This window comes from Priapulus caudatus, unplaced genomic scaffold, assembly GCF_000485595.1.
Source record: "Priapulus caudatus unplaced genomic scaffold, Priapulus_caudatus-5.0.1 Scaffold29, whole genome shotgun sequence".
NCBI lineage: Eukaryota > Metazoa > Priapulida > Priapulimorpha > Priapulimorphida > Priapulidae > Priapulus > Priapulus caudatus.
Genome location: NW_014577090.1, coordinates 47,769 through 71,051, shown reverse-complemented (window position 1 = coordinate 71,051; position 23,283 = coordinate 47,769). Strand labels below are relative to the sequence as shown.

General features: G+C 46.1%; 2 protein-coding genes across 3 annotated transcripts in view; both read right to left on the bottom strand.

The window, feature by feature from the left end:
- Nucleotides 1-5,895: 5,895 nt before the first annotated feature.
- Nucleotides 5,896-15,229, bottom strand: LOC106815442 (m7GpppN-mRNA hydrolase-like; the record flags this gene model as incomplete). Its single annotated transcript, XM_014819902.1, has 6 exons — nt 14,961-15,229; nt 14,217-14,344; nt 13,097-13,153; nt 7,094-7,583; nt 6,507-6,636; nt 5,896-6,070 (listed from the first exon to the last, which is right to left on the bottom strand). Coding segments are annotated over exons 1-6 (1,125 nt in total), but the record flags the coding sequence as incomplete, so codon positions are not given.
- Nucleotides 15,230-15,610: 381 nt separating this feature from the next.
- The window catches only part of LOC106815766 (mitochondrial import inner membrane translocase subunit Tim10 B-like), a 13,958-nt gene continuing 6,285 nt past the window's right edge, over nt 15,611-23,283 (bottom strand). The window contains exon 3 of one of the 2 annotated variants that reach the window (XM_014820276.1): nt 15,611-15,763. In XM_014820276.1, coding sequence (XP_014675762.1) covers nt 15,626-15,763 — 138 coding nt within the window. In that variant the 3' untranslated portion in view covers nt 15,611-15,625. The remainder of the gene's footprint in view (nt 15,764-23,283) is intronic. The other variant, XR_001394789.1, reaches the window with a different exon arrangement.

Genomic DNA, 23,283 nt, shown 5'->3' with positions numbered 1-23,283 from the left:
TCCACATTTCGAACCGTAACAGCGGCGTGCATACGTGACGTGCTTTAAAATGTGCGCGGCCTTACTGCATTCTTTTAATATGTGATCGGTGCTTATAGACTATCTTCCCCCAGCTTCATTTTAATTCCCTATGTTGCAGTTTTTCCCCTTTAACAGAAATGCAATTTAATTGTTATAACGTAATCGCATTATTCGCGTAAATCTTATTATTGTAACAGGGTTTTAATTTTTCTTAGAACACCCTTTTCAACGAACCGATTATAATATATCTATACTATATAGTATATATATATAATATATATATTATATATATCATGTGCAACTTAAAAGCATGTCATAAACAATTGTATTAAATAATTTATAAGGTTCGCATTTAACTTAGCAGCTATAGGTCGCAGCCTATGCTACATAATTTAAGTATTGTTTAATAATATATCATTAACTCATTATTGATGCACGACATTAAAATACAATACTTGCCAATTGCTTTACGTCTTGCCATTTAGATCATTGAGTTATATACACTGCGAGTAGAGTGTAATAATACTATGGATCAAGTCACCCGAAATATAAAATATATTCATATATGAAAGGCGGCGATTTTTCACCAAAAGACACATTACTTTCATATATACTTAATCTATTTAAATATAATATACATATATATATATACATATAGTATAAGTAATTAGTATTTAAATCGCGCGCGTATGCGTGCGCTGTGCGTAAACCCGATTCCGTTGTCCTGTTGCAGGGCGAACACCCGTACCAGCGATAAATAGCGGGTCGATATCCCAGACACATCAACGCCTAGAGCTCGAGAAGATTCTGCTATAGCAAGTAAGTTAGGAACTGTACAATATGTAATCGCTCTCATGGAGTCTTTTCGAGGTATCTTTATTTCGGTTATACAACGATTACAACAGTAGTAAATCATGTCAGAACGAATCCTGCGCATATATGCAACTACCCGGGTTTTGACCCGATGTAACCATCGTTAACAACGTTTACTTAATACAGGAATCTTCACCGTTTGAAAATGCTATAGTTGTAGAAGCTTTATATGCTGTTTGTACCGAATTAAGAAACATATAAAAGAACACTATGACCGCACAGCTAAGCGCTATTCCGAATCTATTCACTTTACTAATCATCGTCTAGTCTAGTCATGACTAGATATATATATTATATATAATATATATGTATTACGTTATATATGTTGAATAATTTAATACGTTAAAATAGTGAGTTAATCGACTTCAATACCTCCTGTGTTCCAACTTGCCTTGTGAAACGTATGCAGCCTTTCAAAATCACGTGGCCTTAAATATATCTTATTCTATTATATATATAATGCTATCTAATATAACCATATATCATTTTGTTGAAATTACGCTTTAATTTACGAGCGCCATAGACCGGCTAATTGTTTGACCCCAACAACCCCCTAACCGAACCCTTCACTAAAGCCTTCCCGTTGTTTTTCTCCGCAGCATAGTGGTGAACCTTTGTCCCCACAAGCACAGTATCTACCAACTAACAATCAATTGTCATCAAAAGTCCTACTCTAAATAGAGAACAACACGCCCGCTCACGCACGCATGCACTGCACAGACACACACACAGCCCCACATCCGTTCCCACCGCCGTGCACGCACACCACTACAAACCCCGCACACACACACACACACATGCTCACACCACCACACCACACACACACACACACACCTCCCAGCCACACTCACCACCACACTCTACGCCAAACCCCACCACACACACACCCCCACAACCCACACCCACCCATGCGCCACACACACATGCACAACCCACACACACAGCACGCAACCCACACCAGCACATAATAATATATATATATAATTATTATATAGTCGTCGCAGTGGTTTTACACGAAAAGTGAAACCTGGTGTCTTATTTTGCAGCATTTTGTTTTAAACTAATAAAATCTAAATCAGCCAATAGATGGCGATATGTCTCAGGGCCGTAGCCTCTGGTGATGCCTCATAGATTTCCGAAGAAACAGAAATTAACACCTAAATAAATGGTAACAACCCTAGAATAAGTGTGCAATCCTTAGGTCGCCCACCGCATAAAGCCCTCGCGCACACAAATCGTACAATGCCATATTGACTGCGCCCCTCAATCTTATTTCCTCTCCGCCGAGTCGCGACCTTCCCTCCTTCTTTAAATTAACCTAATTTAAAAGTCATTCACATAAACTACCGCATTCGGTCAGCCGTGCTGTCGGCGCCCCGCACATCACCTGCGGCAGCCCACCCACACACAAATATGTATGCATTACCCTGCAGCACATAACTATCAGCCGAAGTCGCATTGGCGCAGTTGCTTTCAGCTGTCAGAAAGACAATTGAAGATCTGGTTGCCAGACTCGTAGAGCAAGTAGCGTCAAACGAACCAAGTAAGCGCGCGCCGCTTAATCAAGCAGGTAACCAAAAGACTGATGCATCGCTTGTAGAAAATCCGACACGCGCTTGTGATGCCAAGTTCAACTGGACATACCGCATATAACAACGATGATACTAAATATTGTATTGTTTCTAAAGTGCGGTAAGGGATCATCGGGCAGAAAGTTGATTTGACCATTGGCTTAATATCACCATATAAACTATATACTTGATCAATTAAATTATAAACAAAGCTAATGCAATGGAGGCAATCGGAACGTTGAATACGAACACAAATAGGATCCCACCTCGAGCACAGTCGGTGAAATCAATTTTTGCGGCTCAGCGCCAGTCAATTCACTGACACGATAAATGCGATACACACAGCGGACGCACGGACGCACGCACGGCCACGTTGCACGCCTGCCGATAAACATCCTGAGCATAGTGGTAATATCTCATAATAGATACTACGTCCGCCGGCGTGTGCGCACAAACAATGCACTTCTTCTTTAAGAAACGTCAAATAATTTAATATTACAATTATAATCATTACGTGTTCGTATTCGTGAGCGCACAATTTTGTCCTCACTTTACAAGTTGGTCACTTGTCTGTCTACTTCCTTGCAGCAAGTCGTGGAACCCACCACATCAGCCACCACGGCCACCAGGTGCCGTCAAATGTCATGCCAGTGTGGCAGTGCACCAGCAGGGTGCGATGCATGCGCCCTAGGCCTAATCCGGCACGCCAGGCTGGCGCCCTGCCGACTCGTAACGTGTAATTTTTGATTGAGAGACTGGCGGGAAAACCCGCCACGCTCATAGCGGAAGAATTTCCCGGACGCGGGCGTGCAACCAGTCACGGCAACTCATCACAGGTAACGTCCTGGGACACACCACAATGTACCGTCCACAGGAGAGCGAGTTATGCACGTCATGCAGTGAAACTAGAATGATAGGTTTGACTTTAACCGATGGCTACGTCACACGTGCAGATAGCGTGATGACGTCCACATCGTGTGGGGTCAGTGACGGCAAAGCCGGCTAAGACGGCCTCGATGACGTCACATATAGCCAATAATTGATGCCGTCACGCCGCGTACAGCGTGCGATGGAGGCTGGGAAATTTAAATCGATCTGAGTATTCTTCGTAGATTTTCAGTCCAGGTGTGCACCGTTCCGGCTCGCGTGCGATCCACGGTGGTCCCGTATTGTCGTGCACGCTAACGTCAAGACATGCTTTTGTTGGAACCAGCGATCCGGCGACCCCCCCCCCCCCCCCCCCCCTCGTGCGTTTTTCGATCCGCCTGATTTGTTCAGTGGGTGTGCGTCAGTATGTGTTGCGAAGCGGGGGAAAACGCGGCGTTTTTCAAATATTCCTAGGTGGTTATTACATATTAGTATTAGGGTACATTATTTTGCTTTAAGATGCAAGTCTTAAATGACCCTAGAATCTGTAACTGTAGTTATAAATAATACACTCCCACCCACTAGGAATCTAATAATATATGTCGAACATATACAGAATGTCTTGTCCACACGAGATGTCTGTGCTGATAATAGCCGCTCCAGTCTGCCGCATCTCTTGCTATAAGCAGTTTGGACCTTTCACACCACGTTTTTGTACCTATCATATCTCGTAAAAGTTCGCAGCAATTTCTGCAAACAAGGCAAAAGGCAAAGGGTATATTTACAATATGGTACATGCCCGCCCAGTCAGCGCGTCTTCGTTTGTTCCGCCTCTTACATTCTGGTTCTACTTGCACCAATAAATTAGCAATCGTAATGCATATATTAAAGTGGAACATTCACGGTCGCTCAACAGGTACTGTACTTGACAAGTTTCGGGGCCTAAGCCCGCTGCATCTTCACATACGAAGCGCACTTTTAAGCGAAGCAATCAAACACTACAGCGACAACAGCAGTAATTAGGAGATAATCACCAGTCCTAAACTCTATACGTTCCAGTACGAAGCGGCGAGTCGCACGTTCAATACGCAAATCACGCGTAAGACTGAAAATTATGTCTTGTCCTGATATTCTAATGGTGCCATATCAGGATCAAATAACGTGTTCTAACACAATGCCTTCTGTGGTTTATTATTAATTAAATGATTAATACCAGTCATTATCCGCTCTGGCATAACAATGTTTCGGCAAACTAGCCACACTTCTCGAACGTCCAAAGATCATATGCCCCAAACAAGAAAGGCTCCACATATCTTGACAATATTCGCGCTTTAAGCCTCATTAGATATTATCCTCCATAAGTGACACAACGATGATACGATGCAATTTCAACAGTGTGTTTCATGCAGTCGTCCCGCGCATCGGAGTTTTCTTAAGCGATTTCGAAATGTTTGAGCATGGCATACAGAAATGCTCGTGACGGGTCTGGTGACTCTGTGTCACCCTAGTTAACACAGTGTCAAGGTCTGTTCTGCTCTACGCTATATCAATCCCCTACGTCTCTGCACTGTTAAGTAGATGAAGTCAGCTAGGGTACAGCCACCCGTGCTAATAAGGGGTATATACTGCAATCGACATCTGCAACCTCTACAGTCTAAATGTGGTAAAATGCACGGGGCAACAATCATTCTAACCAAAGACAGCTGCGAAACACATAAAAATAACGATTAAATAATTTGTAATTCCTTCTCGGTCTCGCTTCTGTTTGCGATTTTTTACATTGCCTTCGTACGGCGTCAACGCTTTTCGCGTATAGCGGCGTCTGGCTTTTGCGTTTCGATCATCTTTCTTTTTCCGGCTGCGCGACGTTCCTGCCGTACGGCTACCGATGGAAACCAACGCCTGAGTCCTCCCTCTCTCACGTCACAAGCGATTGCATAAAACAGGAGATGAGTCAACCGAGTATACGCGTTTGTATGCCACCCCTCCTCACCTACACGCAACATGCAAGTGACTGCCGCCCCGCGCGACCCACACGTCGCGAACGGGTGTATGGTGTGCCGCAATAGTCCGTGACGCGGACACAAAACGGATCGAGGTCGGTAACACACACTGCTGTGCGTCAATACCCCTCCTCCTCCCGTCTCTCGTAAGACACCCCGGCACTCCCCCACGGTCCTGCTGGCTGGCGGGTTGACCGACACATCGATGCCCGCCCGTCGTTGCCCGCGTTTGCGACGGCCGCGGGGTCCCGGCGTTCGCGTCCTCCGCTGCCGCCCTCGTCACACACCGGACCTAACTGCAGCAGGCCATCAGGCTGGTTGGTCGAGCTGAAGTTGTCCACCGCTGGCGAGCGAAATTTCGGAGGGCCCCCGTCCCCGCCCCTGCTTTCTTCGTCGTCGCCTCTCGTCGCGGAACTGCCTGCGCAGGGGACTTGCGCGCCGGCGCTGGCCCCCGAGATCTTCCCCGTCGCGATTCAGGATCGTGGATTTCCTCTCCTCCTCCTCCTCCTCCTCTCTCCTCCTCCTCCTCCTCCTCCTCCTCCCCTCCTCCTCCTCCTCTCCTCCGCGCTCCCTCCTCCTGCCGCGGAGTCCCGGCTCACCTCCTTCTTCTGTTTCGTCGCGCTGACGGGAGAGCAGCGGTCCTCCTTGTGCTCCTTGATGCTCTCGTGCCTCTCCCGGGTGCCGCGCGTGCCCCGCCCCCGGCTGCGGGGGGAGGAGGCGGTGTGACGTGCGTTCCTGAAAGCACAACGATCAAACGATCACGAGCGGCTCGCGAAGCACATTTGACCTTTGCCGACCCCCTCAAACTCGACCCCCGCCCGCCTCACCCTGTCTCCATAAGCTGCGGCCCATTGTCAGATACAAAATAAGTCTTAAGGTTAGTGCAAACGTCGACTTTTTCTCGTAGACCGTTGAGAGAGACATGATAAAGTTACACGCAGTATCTCTTATATGCAGTATGTAGAGGTGCAGTCTACGAAAAATGGTTCACGTTAAGGCTAATTTTAAGACAAATTTTGTTTCTGACACCAGGCGCCAAGCCAGTTATAACTTATACCTTAACACTAGTAGCATAACACATGGTGATGCAATCATTTTTGGTGTAACTATCACTAGCCTATCTCCGAGTGACCAAAAGCCACAACCTCTCAACACGTCAGGCTTTACTCACCTCAGGGTCTGGGATTCGTTGAGTGCATTCTGATTCTGCTGAGCGAAATACTGCCTCTGCTTCTGCTTCTGTCTGTCCGTGTCATCCAGTGTGCGGCTTCGCTGCCTGCCCGTCTGCTGTCCGTCCCCGCCTGTACGCACAGACGAGATATATATATATATCAGGGTAAAAAATACACGGGAGCGATGAGCGATTCGCTCTTCAAACCTCCGAAATCGCTTGACAAAAAATTTTGACGAGAGCTTTTTTTTCCACAGACTTGAAAAAGAGCTCCCGTGAAAAAAAAATTTGTTTTCCCTGATATGTGTATATATATATATATATATATATATATATGTTACACTCACACTCCCCACACTCAGATATAGTCAAACACAATGCACGTGCTTTTACAACAGCCACTTATGCACGCACGAACGCGCACGCACGTGAACACAGATATACGAGGGTTACTAATAAACCCACCGAATGATTGCGGCAATGCTAGAGTTACTCTCACATTCAGGAATACAGGAAAAACCACCAACCGACCAAATTTGCCACTATCATTCCTCCACTCCCTGCCCCCGCCCTCTGCCGCCGCCCACCTTTCCCGAGCTGGTTCGAGATCCACCGCCGCAGCGGCTTCACGAAGGGGATCACCATGAAGAACGAGTTCGGATTGAGACCGACTCCGCCGCCGGCGCCGCGCGCCGCCGCCGTGTCTTTCTTGTGCGCGGGAAGGTCGGCGATGGCGAACCACTGGAGCGCGCGGATCTCGTTGCGCGTGCGCGGCGCAAACTCGGCGTCGAGCGGCACGCCCGTGACGATGTAGAGCCGGATCGTCTGGCCGTTGAGTGCGTACTCGACATAGTCGTCGTCGTTGATGAGCGCGTCGACGTCGAAGCCGGTCTCCTCGAGCACCTCGCGCGCCGCGCACCGCGTCGCCGACTCCTCCTCGTTCACCTTGCCCTTCGGGAAGCCCCAGCTGACCTTCGACCAGAAGCCCTGCACGAGCAGCACGCTCTCCATGGCGGTGTCGAGCATGATGGCGCCGTACGTCGGCACGGCCATCTTGTACTCGCGCCACTCGTCGAGTGGTGATGCCCCATAGATTTCCGAGAAACAGAAAATTAACACCTAATAAATGTAACTAACCCTAGAATAAGTGTGAATCTTTAGGTCGCCACCCATAAAGCCCTCGCGCCCACAACATCGTACTATGCATATTGACTGCGCCCCTCAATCTTTATTTCTCCGCCGAGTCGCGAAATTCCTCCTTCTTTTAAAATTTAAACTAATTTAAAAGTATCAAATTAACTTAACCGCATTCGTGTCAGACGTTGTGCGTGCGCACGCACAATCACATGCGCACCCCAACGCACACACAAATATGTATGCATTTACCTTGCAGATACATAACTATCAGACGAAAGTCGGAATTGGCGCAGTTGCTTCAGCTGTCAGAAAGACAAGTGAAGATCTGGTTCCAGAATCGTAGAGCCAAGGAGCGTAAAACGAACAAGAAGAGAGACGAGATAACGAAGCAGGTAAAAAAAAGAATGATGAATCGCTTTGTAGAAAATCCAAACGCGCTGTGATGCCAAGTTAAACTGTGACAACGCGAATATAAAACGCATGATACTAAATATTTTATTTGTTATAAAGGTGTAGTGTAAGGGGACACGGGCAGAAATTGATTGACAATTGGATTATATCACCATATAAAAAATACTTGATAAATTAAATTAAAACAAAGCTAATGAAAATGGAGGCAATCGGACGTTGAATACGAAAACAAATAGGTCCCAAAACTCGAGCAAAGTCGGTGGAAATCAATTTTTTGCGCTCAGCGCAAGTCAATTCACTGACACGATTAAATCTGATACACAGACGGACGCACGGACGCACGCACGCACGCACGCACGCACGCACGCACACACACACACACACACGGCCACGTGCACGCACGCGAAAACATCCTGAGCATACGGTAATATCTCTATAGATATACGTCCGCGGGCGTGTGCGCACGCAAACAATCACTTCTTCTTTTAAGAAGACGTCAAAAATAATTTAACATTACAATTATAATCATTACGTGTTCGTATTCGTGAGCGCAAATTTTGTCATCACTTTTACAAGTTGGTCACTTGTCTGTCTACTTCCTTGCAGCAAGTCGTGGACCACCAACATCACCACAACGGCCACCAAGTGCCGTCAAATGTCATGCAAGTGTCGGCAGTGCAACAGCAGGGTGCGATGCATGCGCACCTTGGATAATCGGACGCCAGGTGGCGCTGCAGAATCGTAACGTGTAAATAGTTGATTGAGAGACTGGCGGGAAAACCCGCACGCTCATAGCGGAAGATTCACGGACGCGGGCGTGCAACCTACACGCAACTCACGGAACGTCCTGGGAACACCAAAATGACGTCACAGGAGAGCGATGTATGACGTCATGCAGTGAACTAGAATGATAGGTGACTTTAAACTGATGGATGACGTCACAGTGGAAGAGACGCGTGGATGACGTCACACGGTGTGGGTCAAGTGACGGCAAACGGCTAAGACGGCCTCGATGACGTCACTATATAAGACAATAATTGATGACGTCACGCCGCGTAAGCGTGGCGATGAGCTGGGAAGATAAATGCGATCTGAGTATTCTCGGTAGATTTTCAGCGGGTGCACTTACGCTCGCGTGCGATCACGTGTGTCTCGTATTTGTCGTCACGAACCTCAAGGACATGGCTTGTTGGAACAGCGATCCGGAGTCGTGCGTTTGTTTCTGATCAGGATTTGTTCAGTGGTTTGAGTCAGTACTGTGTTATGCGAAAGGGAAACGCGGCGTTTTCAATATTTCCAGGTGGTTATTAATATTAGTATTAGGTACATCTATTTTTGCTTTAAGATGCAAGTCTTAAATGACCTAGAACTGTAAATTAGTGTATAAATAATATAACTACCACTCCACTAGGAATATAATATATATATATGTATACATATACAGAATTGTATTTCAAACGTAATGATTGTCTGTGCTGATAATAGCCGATCAGCTGCCGCATCTTTGCTATAGCAGTTTGGACATTTCAAACGTTTTTGTACATATTCATATCTCGTAAAAGTTCCAGCAATTTCTGCAACAAGCGAAAAAGGCAAAGGGTATATATATATATACATATATGTACATGCCCGCACAGTCAGCGCGTCTTCGTTTGTTAGCTATTAATTTCTGGTTTCTACTTGCAACAATAAATTAGCAAGATCGTAATGGCATATATTAAATGTGAAATTCACGGTACTAACAGGTACGTGTAGAAAAGTTTCGGGGCATAAGCACGCTGCATCTTTCACATACGAAGCCACTTTTAAGCGAACAATAAAACAATAAAGTGAAACAGCAGTAATTAGGAGATAAATCACCAGTACTAAACTCTGACTACGTGTACAGTACGAACGTGCGAGTCGGCAGTTCATTACGCAAATCACCGTAAATGATAAATTATGGTCTTGTACTGATATTTATGGTGCAATATAAGGATCAAATAACGTGTTCTAAAAATGCATCTTCTGTGGTTTATTTTATTAATGATTAATAACAAGTCATTATCAGCTCTGCATAAAACATGTTTCGCAATTACTAGCCACACTTCTCAACGTCCAAAGATCATATCCAAACAAGAAAGGCTTCCACATATCTGACAATATTAGGCTTTAACCTCATTAGAATTATCCTCCATAATCGACAAAACGATGATACGAGATTTCAACAGTGTGTTTTCAATGCAGTCTGTCCCGAGAATCGTGAGTTTTCTTAAGCGATTTCGAAATTGTTTGAGCATGCATACAGAAATGGCTCGTGACGGTCTGGTGACTCTGTGGCATTAGTTAAAACAGTGTAAAGGTCTGTTCTGTCTACCTATATCAATCCCCTACGTCTCTGCACGTGTTAAGTAGATGAGTCAGCTTAGGTGACAGCCACCCGTGCTAATAAGGGGTATATAATTGCAATCGACATCTGCTAACCTCTACATCTAAATGTGGTAAAAAGGGGCAACAAGTATTCATATCCAAAGACAGCTGCGAACACGAAAAATAACGTATTAAAATATCTGTAATTCTCTCCGGCTCGCTCGGTGCGATTTACAGCCTTCGTACGGCGTCGAGCTTTCGCGAAACGCGGCGGCGCGCGATCACCCCGGCTGCTGAGTTCCTCCGTACCGACCGATGGAAACAACGCCCGAGTCCTCCTCTCTCACGTCACAAGCGATTGCATAAGAACGGGAGATGAGCAACCGAGTAACGCTTGTATCCACCCCTCCTCACCTACACGAAACATCAAGTGATGCCGCCCCGCGCGACCAACACTCGCGACGGTGTATTGGTGTGCCGCAATAGTCCGTGACCGACACAAAACGTCGAGTCGGTAACACACACGCTGCGTCAACCCCCCCCCCTCTCTTCCTCCTGTCTCTCGTAAGCACACCCCGGTCGTCGCCCACTGTCCTGCTGGCTGGAGGGTTGACCGACACATCGATGGCCGCGCGTCGTTGCCGCGGGCGACGGCGCGGGGGTCCGGCGTCCGCTCCGCCGCTGCGCGCCTCGTCACACCGGACCTAACTGCAGGCAGGCCATCAGGCTGGTTCGGTCGAGACTGAAGTTGTCCCACGCGTGCGAGCGAAAGTTCGGAGCCCCGTCCCCGGCCCGCTGCTTCGTCGTCGTCGGCCTCTCGTCGCGGAACTGCTGCTGCAGGGACTTCGCGATTTCCGCTCACCTCCTTCTTCTGTTTCGTCGCGCTGACGGCAGAGCAGAGCCGGTCCTCCTTGTGCCCTTGATGCTCTCGTTGTCCTCTCCCGGGTGCCGAGCGCGTCGCCCGCCCCCTGGCTTGCGGGGTAGGAGGCGGTGTGACGTGCGTTCCTGTGGAAAGCACAACGTCCCAACGATGCACAGCGCCTCGCGAAGCACATTTGACCTCTGCCGACCCCCTCAAACGTCGACCCCCGCCCGCCTCACACCTGTCTCCATTAAGCTGCGGCCCATATGTCAGATACAAAAATAAGTCTTAAGGTTGTAGCAAACGTCGACTTTTTCTCGTAGATCACGTTGAAAGAGACATGGTATTAAGTTAACGCAAGGCTCTCTCTTATATGCTAGGTAATGTAGAGTGCAGCTAGAAAAATGGTTTCACGTTAAGGCTAATTTTAAGACAAATTTGTTTCTGAAAACACCAAGGCGCCACAAGCCAGTTTAATACACTATACCTTAACAACTATACATAACCATGTGATGCAATCCATTTTTGTGTAACTATCAGCTAGCCTATCTCCGAGTGACGCAAAACCAACACGCTCTCACACGTCAGGCTTTACTCACCATGCAGGAGTGCTGGGATCGCTGAGTGCATGTCTGAATCCTGGCTGAGGCGAAAATACTGCTCTCTTGGCTTCTGCTTCTGTCTGTCCGTGTCATCCAGTGTGGGGGCTTGCGGCTGCCTGCCCGTCTGCTGTCTCGCCCCGCCTGTACGCACAGACATATAATATATATTATTATATATCAGGGTAAAAAATACACAGGGAGCGATGAGCTGATTCGCTCTTCAAAAACTCGAAATCGCATTCGTGAGGCCTCAAAAATAGGCTCCTGTGTAAAAAATTTTGACGAGAGCTTATTTTTCTCATCAACATGAAAAAGAGCTCCTGTGAAAAAAAAAAGGAAATTTTTTCCCTGATGATGTGTATATATATATATATATATATATAATATATATATATATATATATATATATGGTTACCACTAACACTCCCCACACTCAGATATAGTCAAGACACCAATGCACGGTCGCTTTACAACAGCCTACATTATGGCAACGCACACGAACCGGCACGGCACAGGAACCACAGATATTACGAGTTACTAATAAACCAACCGAAATGACTGCGCAATTCATGATTTACTCGCTCACATTCAGGAAATACAGAGAAGAATCCACCAAACCGACAAGATTTGCCAACTATCATTCCTCCACTCTCCCGCGCCGCCGCTCCTCTGCCCCCACGGCTTCCCAAGCTCCGAGCTGGTTTCGAAAGTATCGCTCCCCGCGCAGCGGCTTCACGAAAGGGGATCAGCATGAAGAACGAGTTTCGGATTGAGACCGACTCCGCCGCCGCAGGACGCCGCCGCCGCGCGTGTCTTTCTTGTGCGCGGCAAGGTCGGCGATGGCGAACCACTGGAGCGCGCTAGCGAATCTCGTTGCGCGTTGCCGCTGGCGCAAACTCGGCGTCGAGCGACACGCCCGTGAATGTAGGCAGCGCCGGGATCGTCTAGGCCAGTTGAGTGGCGTACATCGACATAGTACGTCGTCCGTTGACTGGGACGCTCGACGGTCGAAGCCGGTCTCCTCGAGCACCTCGCAGGCGCACGCGCACGCGGCGTCGCCGACTCCTATCCTCGTGTCACGATTGCCCGTTCGGGTAAGCTCCCCAGCTGACCTTGCGACGCAGATACCCTGCACGAGCAGGCACACGCTCTCCATTGGCGGTGTCGAGGCACTGATGGCGCCGTACGTCGGCACGGCCATACTTTGTACTGCCGCGCCACTCGTCGAGGATGCGCTCGACCGAGCGCTCCTCCTCCTCCATCAGGAACGAGCAGTGACCGAACACCTGCGCAGAGAGGCCGGGGATTATAATACAGGTGACCGAACACCTGCGCAGAGAGGCGGGAGATTATAATACAGGCAACCAAACACCTGCACAAAGAGACCAGGGATTATAATAAAGCGACCAAACACCTGCACAGAGGCCGGGGAGATAAATACAGGCGACCAAACACCAATCGCAGGAGGCCGACGGATTTAATACAGGCGACTCGAGGCCACCTGGGCAAGAGAGGCCAGGATGATAATACAGGTTGAACCGAACCTGCGCGCAGAGCAGGTGCGGGGAATGATAATGACAGCGAACCGAACACCCATGCGCATGAGGCGGGGATCTATAATACAGTAACGCGAACACCTGCGGCATCAGGCCGGTGGATGATAATACGGCGACAGAAACACCATGCGAGGCAGGATAGAGGGCCACGGGGATGACTACATACCAAGCGACCGAACACCTGCGCAGAGGCCGGGGATGATAATACAGGCGACCGAACACCTGCGCAGAGAGGCCGGGGATGATAATACAGGCGACCGAACACCTGCGCAGAGCAACCACGCAGATAGGAACAACAGCATGTGAGATGTAACATAGATTAACTAATAATAAATATGTTACAAAAATGAAATACAGGTGGCAGCAGCTGCTTGACGCACTTTCAATGACCTGATCGAGATGATAGAAATTTTGAATTATTTTGTTAACAAGTACTGCACTGGAAACATAGATTTCAATGACATGAAATTATCAGTATTTACTATTTATAAGCCATATGTCTTGGGGGATTCGCGATCCTTGGCTATGAACCTACAAAGATATATATACTATATTTTTCACTAAGATCAGGCTATAAAAGCTACCACGATTATAAACGCAAAGTTCTGCCAATTTACCAATTCACTTTCCAATCTGATAACTACATACGTCACTACAGGCAAACAAACCACAATTGTAGGGTGGCCCTACGTGTATGCGGGAAGCGTGTGTAAATTACGTGTTCGTTGTTTACGTGCATCTGCCACGATTCCATGCGGCACTACTTGTTACGTCTGTAGTGATGGTATTGTACCTGAGCAGTGAATTCCTTCATGCCTACTGAGCGAAGGTTGGCGTTGTCTGGGCAGTAGAAGTCGATGTAGAACCAGTGAGCTAACTCCACCTGAAAGCAGACCCGAATAAGGTCCTGCCGTTCCTCCTCTGGCAATAAAATTCTGATCAGTGAACAATTGAACATGTAGCTCTGACGGAAAGGTTACGAGTAGCATGCCTGTAGGTTTACACCTACGTGTGCTCATTCATATACATAATTATACTGCTGCAAATACGTAGACACACTATTATAGTGCCAGGGGTAGAAATAAGAAGAAGAAAAAGATGGTCCACATGACCATCTTGTTTGAAATTAAGATGGTCCTTCTTAATTTTAGATGGTCCTCCTAAATTTCAAATTGTTCTCTAAAAGTAATGCGGCGTGCAAGCGTAAGATTTGCTATGGTCAACACTGGATTAGCAATAATTGAAACATGGAAACTTCAAAGAAAATTGTTGAAATGGGACCAAAATATTCAATGATCCGTCAGACCATTGACTTTGAAAATCTGATGGTCCTCCTGATTATTTGATGGCCCCGAACCATCGGACCATCGCTTATTTCGACCCCTGAGTGCTGTTGAAACGATGTGCCATCGAGCGGCACAACACTTGAATAGAGCAGATTTGAGTCAGTTTCAACTCAAGGTTTATAAGATATTCAACAATCCTAATGTAAAATTGATAATCAAAATGTAGCTCAAGCAAGAGCTTGTTGCCTCACCTGGAATGTTAATGATGAAGCGAGAGCACAGGTCATCGAGGATGTCCGTGGGGATTCTGAAGGACGGAGTTGATGTGGAAGACTTCGGGAAGCTACTGCTCCCGGGTCCCGGAGAAGCAATCTTGCTATCTTCATGCGCCTGCATCGTAGCTGCGGAGGATCTGACTGTAGAACGCTCCCCTGCTCTATTTCACGATGCAACAATGCCGTGCCACCGATGCTTTAGCACTGGTCCTATTCAATGCTCGTTTTTCTCCGTTCACACTAGCACAGGCATTTGCACTTTATCCTATGCCTACTGATTTCAGAAGTCACTCAAACAAATGGCAGTGGGCTACTGTTGAAGGCATCACTTGGCTAAGAAGGGCATCCAATTGTCTTGCAACTACCTTGCATTCAAGTCACTACATTTCCTGCGATCACGGTATTCACAATTTATTCACACGCTCGTACTTTATATTTTGGCTTTTTTTCCAGAAATGAACATCATGTAGTGTAATCGAATAAAATAGTTTTCAAATGCAGTGATTCTATCAAAAGTCAGTCACAGCTCAAAGTTCTACAGATGATGGCGTCGACAAATGTAACCTCACTATCACACTAAAATACCTCAAGCAGCTACAGTGGGTTTTTTTCACAGATCATCTAGCACATTGTGTTCGTCTTCACTTTGTAAGAGGGTTGCCTGTATTGCCTCCAGGCTGAGACAGGAAACCAAGCTTCGGCGCTAGCTCCATAAACAGTGACATCATCCTGTGATTTACATTCACAAATTTGCTAGAGCAAGTATCAATGCAGCTTCCCTACAAAGTAATAAAAACCAATTATATATAATATCTTTAACGATATATATATTTTTTTATATATATCATATTTTTAACGATATATATATATATATATATATATCTATATACAGTGTTTCCCCTGGCCAAAAAGTTCAGCGAGACGGTAAAATGTTTGTTTGTGGTTGCGCAATGTGAGCACCGAAAGTGATCGCCATGCTAGGGGGGTCCGGGGGCATGCTCCCCCGTAAAAAAAATTTTTTAAATGGTGCAATTTGGTGCATTCTAAGCTATTCTGAACACATTATATGAGACTCTTGAATCACTTTTTCAAGTTGTCAAACGGAACAAACAAGCTTCTGGGAAAAGTTTTACTTTTGTTTTTCTCCTCCCCAGTCCTTGGTACCCCCATGCATAGATCAATGCTGCCGCATATCCGCAAAGTTACAAGTGCCTAGAATCTTGAAGTATATATACAGTTTACATTGCTTCTAGATATCTAACTGAATAAAAATAGTCGACTTTCTACATAAATAAAAGTGTCGAATTCAGTTAACAGCTTTGATTACGTGCGTGTCAGGTGTCGCTGGTCATGCCCTCACTCCCCACGATAACCCCTGCGACATATGAACCTATTGTTATGCGGTCTTAAAAACACTGGGTTACGCTACAGGCCGCAATCGATTTCTTAGACTGTCACGAGGTTTTGTACGTGTGGCGAATCATGCGTTGAGGGAGTTCATGCCCTCAGCTCTAGATGCTTTGGATACCCCGTCTACGTTCAGGAACGGAGTGTAGTATTAGAATGCGCTCCCGTTTACAAGTCTGTCTAAACTGCCGTTGCGATAACCGTAGTATTTCTGCGTAATATGATGGAAATAAGTGACCGGTCAGGGCCGACCACCGGTCAGTTTGCGTAGCACGATGCTGGCGAAAAAGCAAAAAACTTGTTGCCTCGGGCCTCCCGGTCCGGCAACTAACTTTCCAAACGCTCCTGTAGGTTTATTGATGGCGCAAAGAATATGCTGATTGTCGTCAGCCCCGAAACGGTGTTTTTGTTTAATAAAATTTCTTTGCACTGTGGCGCCTCGCTCGTCGTTCACATGAGGGGAAACCGATATATACGCATATATTTCTACTTACTTATATATATATTATACATATATAATATATATTATTACGAGATAATAACTCATCACCAGTCAGCATGCTCATCTACCAGCTGATCATCTTTCATTCACTTATCACACTTACTTCAATACAAATACATTGTACACTCAACATTCATATTTTACAAACCATTCAGCAATATATTATCATCCCCTGTCCTGAAAAAATAGTATTATTTTAATCATTATTGCGCAATATCAATCCTTTATATTAATCACTTTAGTAACCAACCCACTATCGGCTCATCTTCCTGTAAGTTGCATATCAGTTACAACACGCATCGAAACCAGTCTGCATGACACTGTTGTACGAACTGCAGCGAAATCGCCGAAAACTTGCATTTTTTGAAAATTCCATGAATACACATACTATGTATCATACAGTCATATTGGCTCTATTGACTCCATTACATATGTAAATTTGGAATTAACATTTTCTTTTAGCAAATTCGCTAAATAGTAAATCTCAAGCTTACCCTACCTATGGAGGTTGGCTCTTCGCTCTGCAACCAGGACCCCCCGGCAGCCTGTTGCCAAAGTTGAAGCCACTGAAAGGCAAAACGACAAACAAGTACGCATTTGTACTGCAAACGTCAATCCTAGTTTAGCACATAATTTGGCGACGTGATACTGATGTTCAAAGAAAGGATTGCAGACAGCAGCTAAGTATCTCAGTACAAAACACCGGGACATTCAAAATTATTATTATAGTTCTATACTAGTCTATTAACAAGTTAGCGCAGCCAGCGTCTGAGCGCTCATCTGAGGTCCTGTTTGCCTCGATTGATAAACGTAAATTTCAAGTCGTGCGTAGTACCACATTTGTGAGGCGCCAGATATGCAGACCGCCAGTTGCGCTACAATCATGTCTGGATTCACGCCCACCCTATCGCATGGAGGGTGGGAAGAGGGGAGGGGGGAAGGGGTGGGGAAGGGACAAAACGCAACTATTCAACCACCTAAAAAGGGGCGCGGGCGGCAAGGGCTGGCTGGCGAGGGGGCACAGGGGTAGGGCTGAGGGGCAGGACGCTCTAGATTAGCCAAAAGCAGTTCACTACACTTACGTTACAAACAGTCAAACAAATCCATGCTTAACCCTCCTCTTGCAGGGCTCAAACACGTTATCAGACACTCTCACATACTTCGCACAGTTCAGTGGAAAGCACGATTTTCATGGGATCCTGTCATCAATAAGCCAATAAAAAGATAGGTCACCGCCCTGCAAACCACAAAAAGTTTTTCAACTCGCCGTCGTCAGGCACCATGTCCCTCAGAAAATTGTCCTAAAAATCTGCCCTGAGTGCTAATGACCTTTGACCTCGTGACCTCAATTTCGCACCACCACGTGATGGCCTTTTCTACACCATGATGCCTATACACCGACTATCACGAGCCTTAGGTCCGAGCCGTTGTTGATTTGCTGCCGCAACTTCTGCATTTCCTTCCTATACCTTTAAGTTAAGGACGGGAATGTTTACCTTCTTCTTTAACACCTCTTGACCTTTGACTCTTGACCCCAGCTTCGACCATTTCACCAACTCGTTTCTCGGAATTTACCCCCCACCGTCCCGCAACTAATCGCTGACCGTACGTCCGAGCGCGTTTGCATTTTCGCTGCCCAACTATAGTTGAACGGAAAACGGCACGCTTACCGGACGGACGCCCACACACGGCCGTAGGGCCACGGGCATTCATCGATTCTACAAGCTGATCTGGGACTATGTCAAATGACGCCTAAAAAGTAATATAAATTCTATTCACCAGCCTATAAGCAAATTAAGTAATAATTAAGTACGGTTCCGGTCCAATAATCGTCCTGTGCCTGTCAACTAATTGCGCCTGTGCTGATTGTCGGTATAAAGACGCAAGCAAATAAAACGCGCCCTCAAACAGGCTACAGGCAGTCCACCTACCATACCGCGAAGTGCGCTCGGTGGTCACCGGCAGTCCGTATCTCCAATTTACGCAGGAGCTGCAGAGTACGCAGCTCCATTTGCACATATGCCGCTTCCGACTTCTCCCACAAATAATGCCCGTATGGAAATTAATTACGGGGTGCCACCGATCCAACCTTTCTAAGTCGGCAGGAACCAGCAACAGCGGAACTACCTGGCGCTGGAAACCGGAACTGCAAGCTGGTGAATCAAAACTGCACACGTTTTACACTGGCCAGTAACCAATGCGCCAAAATCTTCGGCCCTCTGAACAACAACATTATTTAGCAGGCACATCCACTCAGGCGAGCTAGGACAATGTCCCATTGTTTCTTACATGTTCCCATTATTTCACATGTTCTCATTTGTTTACAATGTCTCACATTCTGACATTGGTTCTCATTGTTCTCAATTGCTACAAAGTTCTAATTACAGAATGGCTTGTTGTGTGCTATCTTATATCAGTGCTTACCAGTGATACTTGGCATCTTACTTCGGCCGACGCGAATTGTGGTGGCCCAACAACCTGCATGATTGCAGCTATCCCTGCCGTTTAGCTCTTGATTATTTTCAATAAAAAACAGGATGGCGATTTCCTCGTGGCTCTAGAGTATTTTACTTTTGAAAAGAAAACTTCAGTGAATCACTAAACAATCAGTTAGGTCTCAGTTCAGCTTAGCAGCCGCAATGTTTCAAGTGGCCAAACGTTTTTCCTATGGGCAGAATTCGGATGTAACAGTTAGTTAACACCGTATATTGTCAGCCAATGTCTGTCTCTACTGATGCTTCCAACTAAGCCATTCAGCTGAACTGATCTTTTTGATCTGATGACGCTCTGTTAGCAGAAATGGAAATTCAGGCGGGACAAAACGTTCCGCTGTTACCGGCCGACGCTTCCTGTAAGCTGGTTCCGGCCAGGGAACCGCGAACTTTGAAAAATTGCAGGGGAAAAAAGATCCTTAGTTCAGCCCACGACTCCAAGTCCGTGACCCCTAAAATTAATTCACGATTTAACAGTTTTTTCAGATGCCCCATATATAACGTTATCAACTATATAAACTACTAGATCAAAGATAGCGAGCCGCGCTCAATGCGAATCAGAAATCATAGGGCATGTTACTAGTTATGGCTTATTAGATTTAGGGTTCAATAAAATCCTATCATAGACAGTTTTTGCCAGTCACCGGTTTGGGAGGCCACGCCTGTGCGCAAATCGGACTGCGCGTACCCCGCAGCCTCCGTAAATTGGAGATAAGATCGTTGCCGACTCGCACCTCAGCCCGGCCGCCACTCACTTACTGTATGGCCTGTCAAAGTGCTGCCAGCATTTCAGTGCTCGCTGCATAGGGTCTACTGTCCCCAAGGTACTGGCCGGAAACGTCACCCTTGGCGGTACGCCGCCGTCCCGCCGTATACCCGCGAACGTACCCTGTACTAAGATAACTACCCCGACTATCTAAAATATTGCCGGACCGTAACCTCCGACCCGTACTCAGTAACGAGTTCTAGGGCAGTCGCCTACGTGCCTACTCCCGCATAACCTCTAAACTTAACCCTACCCACACTAACGCCTCAACCATCATCAGCTAGATAGTTTACCAGGGTACGTTAAAGGTATCCAGCGCACGTACCCAGGGTACGTTCCCGGCCAGTCACCCTGCTGGGACAGTAGGACCCTCGACTCAGCAGTCCAGTGTCAGTCCGGTTTTGCGTTACCCGAACTCTATCATTCTCTATACGCCAAGCTTCATCCACTGGTTCAGTAATGACTATCTAAAGTACCTCTTAGGCCAGCTACTTACAACACTAGTATACTACTTAGTATCTAGATCCACTTTCCCGGGTACATTCATTAGCGCCGGAAACATTCTAAGTTTGTTTTGTTTAATACGCAGACGCGAGATACAAAAAGAACAGTACAAAGGTAACTACTCTCGCATTTCACAACTAAAAAACCACAACAGTGGACACTGGAACACTAGCGAATCTTTCGAGGTCATTGTCGCTTCACTTGCTTTCAAGTGACGCAAAAGCTGCAAGCTGGACATGTCGCTTATTTAGTACGTCAGTTACCCAGAAGCAGTGGTGTCGTGCTAAATAACTCAATAGACAATTAGCTAGCTGTTCACAGTACTACTAGCACTTGTGATTGTACATGATATCATAGATTACACTCTAACAGACGCTGTACTTTCCAAACTGGTTATTTAGGGCCAAGATTATATTCACCGGCATTAGCAATTAGCAGGATAGAACTTGAGCATAGCTTGTAGTTGGTAACTTTTTCGGGCCATTCAATATTGTCAGTATTTACGTATTGACATGACATATATACTAACGTAGTTCGTACTCAAACGTTTACTACGCGCAAAAAAAAATACTATTAATGCTAAAATAAATACGTAATCTGATTTACTACGCCAAACTCCAAATGTCTTAACTGTTTCTCTATCACTATTCATTCATATATTTAATCAATTGCAGACGCGACAATTTACCTAGTAAACTGCCAGTCAAAATGCTTCATCGCCAAGCAAACGCTGCAACTGCGCTGCACAACTGCCATAATACTATAGCAGGGTAGAAAGGTGCCTGGGCAATTTGTCCTTGGACGGGCTTGCTTAATTTCACACGAATCACACACCCAAATATATCTTCGAAACGCATTCTTCACTCCATCTGTGTTTATATTATGGGCAACGAACAAGTAGCTTCACTCTGTTATAACAGAAACATACTGCTGTTTGCTGTTCGTAACAACCCGAGCCTTGTTTGGTTACACCTGCGAAATCCAACACAACATAGCTAACGAACAATTCTCGCGTTTCCGCCGCTTCTTGTGCCGTATTATGTAAATGGCTGTTCGGAAATCTCAGGCAACCACCCACCGGCCGCCTCTTCTCGTGACCTCCGGTTTTTTGCAACGACTTTCACTGAGCAGCTTTGACGAGGCTCGTAACGCGAGAGTTGAGAAAGGCAGGTGCGGTTAGATGCTCAAAATTGCAGCTGCCGCGCCCTATAAGCCCTGGACTTGCCAGCCATTTACTAAACTGCGGCAACAGGCTGGATTACGACCACGCCGAGAATTTCGTTCAGGCTTTGTGTGATTTCGCGTGACACAGCTCGGTTACGAACACAGACAGTATGTTTTTATAACAAGTGAACAATGTTCTTCAAATAGAAACAAAGATGGAGTAGAATGGTTGAATATTTGTGTTGTATTCGTGTGAAATGAAGCGTGATTTGTGTGAATTTTGGCAGCACGCTTTCCTACCTGCTATATATTTATGTGTCAGTGTGCAGCGGCAGCCAGCGTTTGTTGGAGATGAGCATTTGGATGGCATTTACAGGAAATTGTCGGCAATAATAGGTGAAAGAGAGTATAGAAATTTTGGTAGTACTTTGGTTGTAAATAGATTTCGTATTTATTTAGCATTATATTTTATTGAAACGTTCCAAGTGCCTGTGCTATAGCCCTTGTTGGCCACAGGGCTGTGGCGAACAAGGGCTATAGTACTAGAGCTAACATCACACATGCAATTTTATGTTGGCATGGTTTAGTCTAGAAATAAAACGAAATTTATCTCAATGAAAATTTTTTATAATTTAGTAATGACTAATGTCATTGTCAAGCCGACAAACGTAATCATTAGGCCTACTCACTATCAGTATCAGTTAGTAATGGACCTGCTCTGCATTCATATATGTCACGATGTAAACTAATATTGCCAATAATGCGTGTATTGTGTAACTTAGTGACATTTGAGTTCGAAGTCCCTAGAATAACCAGGGATTCCCAGAAGGTTACAATGGAATAACCAGGGATTAGCCCCACTTATAATAGTCTTGGAATACAGACAACACCAGACGTGCATTGCAGTGTGTGCAACTTGCGTAATTTCATACATTGATTTGTTCTCTAGGGGGCAAAGGCAGGATCTTGGCTTCTGTCTGAAACCACTCGCGGTAGGTACAGTTAAGTTGCTCTCCTCCAACTTACTATGCCAAGTTAAAACTCAAGCAGTGAAGAGGATTTTTATATGTGTTTAAATTTTTATGTTTTTATTAGCTCATCTGACATAGTCAGATGCAGCTTGTAGAATCGCATGATCGTCCGTCCGTGCGTCCGTCCGTGCGTCCGTCCGTGCGTCCGTCCGTGCGTCCGTCCGTGCGTCCGTCAACAGTTGGGCACAAATCTTAACCGCTCGACGTACGGTCACGATATTCGGGACGTTGGGGGGAATTGTCAAAACGAGTTGGGATGTCGAAGCTGGGGGTCAAAGGTCAAAGGTCAAGAGGTGTAAAAGAAGGGGGAACATTCCCTCCTTAACTTAAGGTATAGGGAGGAAATGCAGAATTGCCGCACAAATCTAAATGGCTCGACCTAGGCTCGTGATAGTCGGTGTATAGCATCATGGTAGGAAAAGCCAATCACTGT